This window comes from Delphinus delphis, chromosome 2 (assembly GCF_949987515.2).
Source record: "Delphinus delphis chromosome 2, mDelDel1.2, whole genome shotgun sequence".
Classification (NCBI taxonomy): domain Eukaryota; kingdom Metazoa; phylum Chordata; class Mammalia; order Artiodactyla; family Delphinidae; genus Delphinus; species Delphinus delphis.
Genome location: NC_082684.1, coordinates 12,752,868 through 12,764,982, shown reverse-complemented (window position 1 = coordinate 12,764,982; position 12,115 = coordinate 12,752,868). Strand labels below are relative to the sequence as shown.

At 35.2% G+C, this 12,115-nt stretch overlaps 1 protein-coding gene and 1 non-coding gene across 2 annotated transcripts in view; both read right to left on the bottom strand.

The window, feature by feature from the left end:
- Positions 1-486: 486 nt before the first annotated feature.
- The window catches only part of TRIP11 (thyroid hormone receptor interactor 11), a 63,918-nt gene continuing 52,289 nt past the window's right edge, over positions 487-12,115 (bottom strand). The window contains 6 exon segments of the mRNA XM_060004025.2: positions 487-643; positions 645-717; positions 2,816-2,960; positions 4,131-4,247; positions 4,672-4,786; positions 6,060-6,141. Coding sequence (XP_059860008.2) covers positions 592-643; positions 645-717; positions 2,816-2,960; positions 4,131-4,247; positions 4,672-4,786; positions 6,060-6,141 — 584 coding nt within the window. The 3' untranslated portion in view covers positions 487-591.
- Positions 10,400-10,515, bottom strand: LOC132421417 (U5 spliceosomal RNA). The gene has a single exon (XR_009518670.1). It is a non-coding gene; the product is annotated as a U5 spliceosomal RNA (small nuclear RNA).

The following is a 12,115-nucleotide window of genomic DNA, read 5'->3' as shown; positions in this document are numbered from 1 at the left end:
CTGTCTACTCCACGTCCTCTTAAAGATGATTAATATATACTTTAGATCAATTTTTTGCACTACGCAGATCAGCCACCACTATTTCCTTCTTCCCTCTTTTTGGTAAATCTGTTGATTATCTTTAAAAGATAAACTACATGTCTCTAGCTTAAATGAGCTTGAAAAGGAAATAAAGAGCTGATATATAGCTACTAGTGTTTTCGTCTTTTAATTTTTCTTATTTTTGTAAATTAAAATTAAAAGAGTGAATGTTTCTAGCTTAAGTTAGGTCAAATCAGACAGGGAAAAAAAGCAGATAATATAGCAAACACTCCCTCCTTTAACACCTGCAATTTCTAGAAGCATTAAGAATACTGCTATTAAATTTAGATAAAGTATAACTGTGAACAAATACATGACTTTTTCCAAAAGGCCACTTTGTGATAAACTACATACACATAGTGTTCACGGGTTTTTTTTAAAGTGCTATATATGTCATCTCTGGCTTGAGAATCACCTACTGCTTTAAAAGGTCTTTCAACACAACTCCGGCGCTGTTGTCAGGTAACACTGGCAAAGGCGTAAATGTGGGCAGTACGTCTGAGATGGGTTTCAAAAGGAGATGCCCAGGCCCTCCAGGTCCAAGTCCAGCTGGGTTAATGAGAGGCACAGCCGCAGAGCGGGGAGCTAGGAATGGATTCACATCTGTTCTTCTACCAGACCTGGGTTCGGTTGTATCTAAATGACAAAATATGAATGATTTAATCTCCCATATGTTATTTGGTCACTGTTATACATGTGTTTTAGGTTCCTAGATTTGGCCCCCAAATAAATTTAATTCATATGCTGCCGGGTTCTGGATCGGATAAACAGGTCTATGAAACACAGAAGGTGAAAGAGGATAAGGCAATAAATAGAGAAAGAAATGGAAGTGAGAAATATTTGTATGTAGAGCTAATACTTTATTAAACACATTAGTATTGTTGTCTTATACTTAATACCACTTATATAACTGATTAATGTCATTTACTATAACAACAGTTTTTTAAAAGATGTTTTCTATGTAACCAGGCAAACTCTATCTAACCACCTGAAAGATGGGAGGACTTGAGAACTTGTTTTGCCCAAATTATTATAATGGTCATGAAAAAAACCAGCATCCATATTGCAATGATAACAATCAGATTTAATATTAACTTACCAAAAGAAAAAACAACTTATGCATTACATTAAATGATCACCTTTTAGACGTTCAAAAGTCTGAAAATAATTCTCATTAGATTATTTCTCTGTAAAGTCAGGCTGAACAATTAAGTTTTTACTGGAACAGGCATTTGGTTTACGTACTCATTTCTTAGTGGGCAGAATTCTGCTTTATTACCCAAGATCATTAACAACTTCATTGTTGAGAGACAAGCAACCTGTTGAAGGCACCCACTTCAGCAGTGGTAAACTCAAAAGAGGCCTCCAAAACAAAGGGAGCATTGAGACAAATTCATCAAATCTTCTTATCATTGAGCACCCCTGGGTCCCCAAGTTGTACTTTCCTGTGAATGACAATTTTCCAAACTCTGAAAAAGCTTCTGGTGCTATGTGGTAAGCTCTGGCTTTTGTCTCTGATCAATACAAATGAAGCTGCGCATGTGACTTGATAACTGAAGGTGGGGAGGTGTATGAAAGAGGAGGAGAGGGAAGAAGGGGAAGGAGTGGAGACAGGGGGAAGGAGGGAGAGGGAGGGGAGACCCTGCCAAAAGAAATTTTGGAATCAAAATTTAAATAATGTATATTTAAATAAAATTTAAATAAAATAAATTTAAATAAAATAGAATAAATTTTAGCTTCAAGATGCTAAAATCTAGTCTAACAAGAAAAAGTGTTTTAGTATAGTCTACACATGTTAAAGTTGAGACTTTTCTAAAGACTAAATTTAGTAGACAAATCTTTTATCTAAAATAATTTTACCACTTTCTCTTTCTATAAAAGTTCAGGAAAACAGAAATATTCATCTAAATAAGAACTAAGGAAGTTATTTAAATTTCAGAATATAAATTCAGTATTTTATCCAAATTTAAGTATCTGGCATGTGACAAACTTGACAGTATACAATATGTTCCTTTACAGTCCAACTAGCAAACATGTTAGTCTGTATTAAAATATGAAGATTTCAGATAAAAGACCTTCCAATAAAGAATTCATATATAGTCTAATGGATTATACTTTAATTTGAACTCAAGAAACTTTAGTACATGCCAATATAAGGGATATAAATAGCATAAGATCCTTACAACCTAGTGGGGTAGAAAACTACGTCCACATATTGTTGAACCACCACACCATTTGGTTCCAGGCAGGCCTTTCAACATATAAGAACTCTTCATAATGTTCTTGGATGTGTAGGCCAGTTTACTAAACAGCTCTTGTACATATTATTAACACACCAACTTTGGTTTTTGAGTGTAACACTTAGATTATTATCACAGGGGAAAAATCTTTCTCTAACTATAAACTACAATTCGAAAGGAAAATGTGTGAACAAGCAAAGGTTTACCAGTTCAACCACCGCTTCCACGAATAATTCAAGGTGTCTTATGCAGAGAGAGAAGAATTATTCCAATATATAAAGGGAAAATATTTCATATTGCTTAAATTAATCTAAGCTAATTAAATATCAGGTTGCTACAAGAATGTATGAAGCCAAAATCTAACGCCTTACTGGAATTTTGGAAAAGTCATTATTGCACATTTTCAAAAACACTAAAAATTTAGTTAATATCACTGTAAAACATAATCAAAAATTATCAATTTTTTAAATTGTAGAAAAAATATCTGATTTTACCTTTAAAACTTCCAGGTACATTTGTATCTAGTTTTCTCCTTCCTGGTGAATCTAGAGGTTTCATATCATGAACAGAAAGCTTGGGTGGTGGAATAGATGGATGAGATTCTGTTTCTAGAAATTTAACAAAAAGTTCTGAAAAAGACTAAGAAAAAATATTTGGGATATATTAGGCAGATAATAAAATTATATTCACTACAGCTAAGAAACTGTACCAGCTATTCTAATTAAATACTAAAAACTAGTCATGCTACCTGAATCATTTCTTTATGAACAAGCCTTATGAACAATTAAAAGTGCTAGCACTCTGATACACAGGTATCAATCAAAAACTTTAACAATTTAATCAATAATCTTTGATGACAACACTTGTTACAAACCTCATAATGAGAATTAGCCACCAGATAACAGATTTCTCACCATCAATGGCACTTAAGACATCAAGTCTTAAATCATTTTAGTAACCGTTTACATAGACATAAAAAAATTATATCAACAGAAAACAAGCATTAAAGTCCTATTTTTCTAGAGTAACACCCAATGAATGAGTACAGCAAAAGCTCACCAGTAATATTATCAGATTAAAATAATGTCATGTAGAACTTTCCTTTAAATTAAATTTTATGCCATCCAATTTGAGTTCTATCTTTCACCAGCTTTGGGTAAGTCACCTATCCTCGGTTTCCTCTTTAGTAAAAAAAAAATAAAATAAAGACGTAAACTCCACATTCTAACTCACAGTGCTACTCAATTCAATTAATACTCATCTTAAGCCTACTATATACCAGGCATCATATTTTCGTGTTTATTAACTGCCTCCTCCTACCAGAATGTAAGTTTGTTGAGGGAAAGCACTTTACCTATTTGGTTTGCACCTGCATCCTCAATGCTCAGAACAGTCTGGTACACAGCAGGTGCTCAATAAATATTCACTGGCTCAATGACTAGGTAGATACATACAGGCATAAAATAGAGCCTCTGTCTTCAAGAATCTCATAACTTAGTAGTAAGAGATAAATGATTGTGGGCTGATAGCAGCATGATCAAATACAAAGGAAGAAACAGTTAATGCTTTGAAAAATCAAAGTACCATGTAAACAAAATGTTAAAATAAAACCTACTGATATGTGCAATAAAATTATTAAAACTGGCTTATTATCCTTAAGCGAATCACCTCTCTGGATCTCAGTTTCCACAACCCCAAAATAAAAGGGCTGTATAAAATAACCTGAAAAAGAAGTCTAATTCTTTGCAAATGAATATGATGCACAATCATTTCACTGCTCATATCCAGCAGGAATAAATCAACTCTTACACTATTAAGCAGAGATTGCTGATTTGGTCTCAAAGGTGTGTTGGGAACACTTTTTGATCCTCCTCCAAGCCACCCAGTCATCCACCTGGTAACACCACCCTGATCTTCATTCAACAACTGAAAGATTATTTTAAAACAGAAAAATATTATCAACACAAGAAAAGAAAACAGAGCACTTTTACATGATTTCAGATCGTAGTAAACCATGTTTTCCAAGTCCAATTCCTAGTTTCCTACTGACAGAAGCTACATATACACTGTCATCCTAAGCACTATTTCAAATAAAATTTGAGGACTGTCATGTCTCAAACTTGAAGCATTCTGATATGAACGGTTGCATATAAGTTACAAAACATTTAAACTAATATTATACAAGCTGCACAAATCTGCTTCTTCTCTGTAGTATAACATGATTCCATTTCCACATTATTGAGAAAATTGCATTCAGCAAGTTATATAATACACAGTAAAAAAAAAATTTATATGATACCAAGCATTTTAGTTATAAATGTATTCAAAATGGCATTCAATATTCAGTTACCTGTTCCATTTCCTCCTTTTTGATACCTAGGATGCTTCCCATTAATCGTAACACTTCATGACGCTGATTTTTTGGTGTGTGGAAGTGTCCAGTGAAGAGGTTTCTCATTAGGACTCTATGAAAACGGAGGCAGAAACAGCTCAGGCTAACTCACAGGTTGTCTCAATATCTAGTGTATCCAAACAATAAACACTAAACATACAAATATTTAATCATATTTAAATAACAGTTATAAAAAACACTAAAATATTTTAAAGTAGCTTTAAAAATTTTTTGACAAGTCTAATTAAGAATATTGCAGGGCTTCCCTGGTGGCGCAGTGGTTGACAGTCCGCCTACCGATGCAGGGGACACGGGTTCGTGCCCCGATCCGGGAAGATCCCACGTGCCGCGGAGCGGCTGGGCCCGTGAGCCATGGCTGCTGAGCCTGCACGTCTGGAGCCTGTGCTCCGCAACGGGAGAGGCCACAACAGTGAGAGGCCCGTGTACCGCAAAAAAAAAAAAAAAGAAAAAAAAAAAGATCTTTGGGGCTTCCCTGGTGGCGCAGTGGTTGCGAGTCTGCCTGCCGATGCAGGGGACAGGGGTTCGTGCCCCGGTCCAGGAAGATCCCACATGCCGCGGAGCGGCTGGGCCCGTGAGCCATGGCCGCTGGGCCTGCGCGTCCGGAGCCTGTGCTCTGCAACGGGAGAGGCCACGGCAGTGAGAGGCCCGCGTACCGCAAAAAAAAAAAAAAAAAGTTTAAAAAAAAAAAAAAAAAGAATATTGCAAACAACCCAAAATGTGTACCTTTAAAAACATCACTTACTAGTCACCAACTTTCTTCAACCAAATAATCAACTGAGATGGTACCTCATTAGTAATTCTCAGTGCCTGTCTGGGTTGATGTCTTAAGGAGACACTTCAGATTTTTCCCTCCGTATCCTAAATGGTGATGATAGTTCTTGTGCTTAACGGTTATGCTTATATTTCCTCATTCATTAAAAATTTGCTCATAATATCTAAATCTTTAAAATGTTAAAGATATACTACATGTATACCTAGGTTTCACACCTAATGCATTTGAGCAAGATATATCCACTTAAGGGCAGTAAAGAGAACAAAAAAGAATGGTAAGAATAAACTTTATATTTTCTAAGTACTTTATATTGTGGTGATGTTTTAACTCTTGCCTGTGGTTTTAAGAAAAAGAATTTGAGCTGGGAAAGTCTATTTAAAAATCAAGAGAAGACAAGTTACTGACCCCTCATTAAAACTAACTGCAGCTCATCATTATATAAGAAAAAGAAAAGGTTTTTTAAAACCTTAATCACATACATTTACATGTAGAAATTGATTTTACCATAAAAGTGATCCCCATAAAGTACATAAAAGTAAAAGGCAGAGCATACTTGTCCACTTTTCCTTCTGTGCTATTTACTAAATTCATCAATTTCTTTTGTACATCATCCAGCATTTCTTGTCGGAGCTCATCTGTTTTAAAATATGTGAATAAAGAGGGTCATTAACTGATTAAAATAGTCTGTATGAATATATAATGAGATCTATGACATCTTTAGTGAGAATTTTGAATATATGTACTTATTCTAATTAGGAATACTCAATTGCGTCCACCTCTTCTTTGGTTCAGGGAATTAGGTTCTCTGGTATAGAAATTACCTAGAAGCCAGAGTATGCATTAATTCACATTGTTTGCCCCCAATAAAATCATCAATTCTTTAACAGAACATTTAAAAACCAAAGGTTTTCTCATTCTCTTCAGAAACTTAACAACAAAGAAGAGATTTTTCACCACTGCTCCTTTGCATGAAACATCTCCAGAGCCACTCTTTAATGGGAAAATACCGGAAAGGACAATTTTAGATTTTCCTTTTTCCATTTTCCCGGCTGGAATCTTTTTTGGTGAGCTAAGAAGAGGAAGAGCAGCTAATGCAACCAAGACCATGGCTCAGAAGGCAGCTGATAGGGCAGAGTATCCTGGGGTAAATAAACTGCAAGAAACAATTCAGATCACTGGTTCTCACACTAGGCAAGATACTATAGCTTATGACTGATTTAGAAAGATGTTTAGATTATTTTATTTTTAAATTCTTATTTATTTTAAAAGGAAGCAAAATCTGTAAAGTCTTGGCAGAATACTAGGAATGTGAACAGTACTAAAATCAAAGTCTAGAATTACAACAGGAGAGACCCTGTTCATAATCAACCATGCCATGGGACCATGGATTCCTAGACTAAGGAACTCTCAGCAAACCCATGGAGTTTACACCCGTTTCCTCAGAAATGGATAGTCTGAGCCGAAGGAGATGCTTATTAACATCAAGCTAGATTACAAATTTCATTCTGAAAGAAATTAGGAGAATGCTTTGCAGTACAGCTCAACTTTTCAAATCAAGAAACACTCACATCCCAACATGAGACAACTCTGACCTCTTTCCACAAACCTACTCTTTGAGTGATGCAGCATTTTCCTAGTGGTAGTGGGATACAGGTTTCCTTATCCAGTATACGACTTGCAAATATTTTCTCACACTCTGTGAGTTGTCATTTCACTTTCTTGATGGTATCCTTTGAAGCACAAAAGTTTTTAATTTTAATGAAGTCCAATTTAGTTTTTCTTTTGTTGCTTGCCCCTTTAGTGTCATATCTAAGAAGCCACTGCTTAACTCAACATCACAAAGATTTACTCCTATGTTTTCTTCTAAGAGTTTCACAGTTTTAACTCTAAAATGTAGGTCTATGACCCACTTTGAGTTACTTTTTGCGCATGGTATGAGGTAAGGGTCCAACTTCATTCGAGTACATGTGGATATCCAGTTGTTCTGGTACCATGTGTTGAAAAAACTATTCCTTTGGAATCCTTGTTGAAAATCAATTGACCAGAAATGTATGATTTATTTCTGAACTCTCAATTCCCACTGCAAGACCTCTGCAAACGTTTTTCCTTTTGCCTGGAAAGCTCTTTTCCTTCGGCACTGCCTATTAACTCCTCTTTACCATTCACATGTCAGTTCCCAAGTCCCTTCCTCAAAGAAGTTTTCTCTGAACCTTACAGATTAGGCCAGGTTCATCTGCTTTATGTTTTCATTCTGTCTGTACAGTACTAAAATTCTGATTTACAGTACTAAATGTATATACAAAATGTTCAGTTTAACTGTTTGCAATGGTTTGTGGTTTTTCCACATTGCAAAAATCTAAACTGCAAAATGTAATAGGCTAACTTTTACCAAAACAGAGATGGTTGTCATAACCATATTATAAAAGCAAGGTTTGTGTTTGGAAAATCTACTACAAACATTTCCTTTCCTGTCTTTCCAGGGAGGAATTTAAGCTTGGACATTAAGAGAGAGACAGACAGACACAGAAAGGCAGACAGAGACAGAGAGAACAAGATTATTACTAAAGTCTGAGTCAGTAAAAGACATTTTTAGATTCTTAATGGGCACATATATACTACGAACCATGGTGCCACGTGGGCCTTTTCTAGTACTACCTTCTAAATTAAGTAGAACTCTTAATTATTCAGAGGAAGAACAGCAAGTAAGTTAATCTCTTGTTGATGTTCTGAATTAACCACCCCACTCATGAACTAAAGTAAGAGCTAGAGTAAAGATGGTCACAGTCTTCTCTTTCATCCTCCTCCACTTCTCTTCAAGGCTATACAAAGGTAGCAGAAGAAGAGGTCAAACTTAATCTATCCCCAACCTTCCGTTTCTCTGAGACTTCCCTTCTCCTAACTACTTTCTTCTAAAATTAATGATTTTTATATTGATTACATGTCAAAATGATAATATATTCTAGATACGCTGAGTTATATAAAATATATTATTAAAATTAATCTCCCTGTATCTTTTTACTTTTTAAACATGACTACTAAATTTATTTTTAATTATAAATGTGGCTTCCATTGCATTTTTATAGGATAGCACTGCTTTGGAGTATAACCAGGATATAACCATTACACTGTACTGTCTCTTATTAAAAAAAGAAAAGGAAGATAAAACTGAATGATAGATATCTTCAGAGTAAAATTCACAGAGCTGATTCTGATAAAAATGATTTTAGTAAAATTAATTGGAAAAATTTAACTTTGCTCCATGAAAAATTGATCAGGAAATCCATCTTAATAAAGTTCAAGTAGAAAATATTTTCTTGATGAAAATTCTTTAATATGGGTATAACTTTTATTAAAATCTCTGTGTTCTGAAAGGTCTGATCAAAACATCCTTAAGGCCAAAATAATAGGGTAAAATTTCTTAAACTCATTATCAGAATACAAGTTAGTCCTGAGCTAATGAGAAAGAGAACTGACAATGTGCATATCCTTGCAGACATGTAGAGGGCTATTTCAAATATGAGCAGTAGTTTAAATGGGTTCTGATATTTGAGTCTAGAAAACAACCTCAGAATTTGGGGGAAGGGACTGGAAGGATGGGTTAACTAGGAAAGATTTAGAAAAGAAAAGAAAGGCAAATACTGACTTCAAAGGTCCCTACAGATTTCTCTTTTTCCTCAGGCACACCTATTCTCCTCCCACAAAAGATTCTCAATATTTCTCCATAAAAACTGCACACTAATTCAAACCACAATTTGAAATCAGAATTATATTTATATGGGCAGGCAAAACATAGTTATTCAGAAATGGGGTTTTAGCCAAATACAATATCCCTGTGAAATAACCTAAAAACATGCCAAAATAATTGTCTGGAAGTTAGGCGGGAAAGAAACGGCAGTGGGGGTACACTTTAAAGTTGAGCAATAAAGCAACTGAGGTTGGTCTAGTTTAGGGGAAGAGTTACTCTGAATATCTGACATCCTAAAACCATATCAGAGCCTCGTCTCTGTAATACCTAGAGATGGTACCATGACCTTCATCACTTGATTTAATATCAAAATTTAACATAAAATGTAAGTGACTACAACAAATTAGTACATCATAATTTTACATTTTATTTGCAATTAGTAACACCGCACTATTAATACTGTCTTCACAGAGCATTGTACAGTGAGGTCACACTCCTTACAAAGTCATTGGCTATTTTATGACTAAGCTCCCTTGGACAAGATTCAAGTTTATTTAACAGTCACCTGACTGAGAAAAGAAAGATGGCTGGAGCAGGACTTGAGTGTCCGGAGACCTGCGTGTGAATTATGGTCTTGTCACAAGACCTGGATGTGAATCATGGTCCTGTCACCAGGGCTGGACTCTGATGCCTATTTTGTAAAATGAGCATGCTTATCTCAAAGGATTTTGAGAGAAATCTACTGAGTGATTAAATGTGACATTTTTAACCAGTAAAGTTCTATATAAAGCATTAGTATTCATTCATCTGATTTTTTAAAATATCAACTTTCAACCTAGCCCTAACCATTATCGATAATATGTACCACTTTGGTTAGCATTAACACTGATAACTTTTCCTCCATTTACCTTATTTGTCATCTTTACAAACTATGGCAAAGAAGTCAACGCAAGGAAAAAAGAATGTTAGAAATATGATTTTATTATAGATATGTCAGTAAATAAACTGGGTCTTGTGTCTTACTTGGACTGGCTACCTAAAAAATAAATTTAAATCTGATATATTAAATCTAATATAAGGAAATTTAGCCTCTTCAGTCAATTAAATATAATTAAAGCAAAGGCTAGAAATTTGACAGTCTTTTTATTACAGAATTTCAACTTATACAAGATCACTTTCATTATAACACCAAACGATTTTTTTTTTCTAGCCCTGCCAAAGCAAGGCCTCAAAAAATTTACTGAACACTCAGATTTGTTTCTCTCCACGGAAATCTTTAGTAAAAGGCAAAAGATTTATTTGCTCTTGAGAGAAACCAGAGTATCCAAATGATATTTTTTAAAGGCACCTTGTATTTATTTATATTGGAAGTTAAGACATATTAGTGGGCTTCCCTGGTGGCACAGTGGTTAAGAATCTGCCTGCCAATGCAGGGGACATGGGTTCGAGCCCTGGTCTGGGAAGGTCCCACATGCCGCGGAGCAACTAAGCCCGTGCATGATAACTACTGAGTCTGCGCTCTAGAGCCCCACAAGCCGCAACTACTGAGCCCATGCACCATAACTACTGAAGCCCACATACCTAGAGCCTGTGCTTGCAACAAGAGAAGCCACTGCAATGAGAAGCCTGCGCACTGCAATAAAGAGTAGCCCCACCTCGCCGCAACTAGAGAAAGCCCACGTGCAGCAACGAAGACCCAACGCAGCCAAAATAAATAAACAAAAATAAATTAAAAAAAAAAGACATATTAGCAACTGCTTTGTCTTTTAACTCAATTCCTTTCAACCATTTCAACGGAATTTTAAGGTCTAGAGTATATGGTGAATGCTTTCTTGTTCCATAATTATAATTATTAATTGCAGAGTAAAAAGTAATTTTTGAAACTCCACTTCCTAGCAATGAACTCACAGAAAAGAATTTTATTAATACAGTATAACCTCATTAACTTGAATTTCAATAGATTAGAATCTGTGATTAAACTGAAATATCAATGTTGAAGTCTACTGGATTATTTGTACAGTTAAATTAGAGTTACTATGTGCATTTGAAAGAGATTTTATGTAAATATTTTTAATGTAACCAGATCAAATTTATTTTCCCTCTCCACCGTCCTCCCTGAATCCTTTAATACATTAGAATTCAGATAATTTGTACTGCATTTTTCCATATCAAAACAAATTTTCTTAAAGACTGAATATTATGAATCAAGTTTCTTTTTTTATTTTTAATTTTTTAACATCTTTATTGGAGTATAATTGCTTTACAATGGTGTGTTAGTTTCTAGTTTATAACAAAGTGAATCAGTTTTACATATACACATGTCCCCATATCTTTTCCCTCCTGTATCTCCCCCTCCCTCCCACCCTCCCTTATCCCACCCCTCTAGGTGGTCATAAAGCACCAAACTGATCTTGTGCTATGCAGCTGCTTCCCACTAGCTATCTATTTTACATTTGGTAGTGTATATATGTCCATGCCACTCTCTCACTTTGTCCCAGCTTACCCTTCCCCCTCCCCGTATCCTCAAGTCCATTCTTTAGTAGGTCTGTGTCTTTATTCCTGTCTTATCCCTAGGTTCTTCATGACCCTTTTTTTTTTTTAGATTCCATATATATGTGCTAGCATACAGTATTTGTTTTACTCTTTCTGACTGACTTGACTCTAGGTCCATCCACCTCACTACAAATAACTCAATTTCGTTTCTTTTTATGGCTGAGTGATATTCCATTGTATGTATGTGCCACATCTTCTTTATCCATTCAACTTAGGTTGCTTCCATGTCCTGGCTATTGTAAATAGAGCTGCAATGAACATTTTGGTACATGACTCTTTTTGAATTATGGTTTTCTCAGGGTATATGCCCAGTAGTGGGACTGCTGGGTCGTATGGTAGTTCTATGTTTAGTTTTTTAAGGAACCTCCATA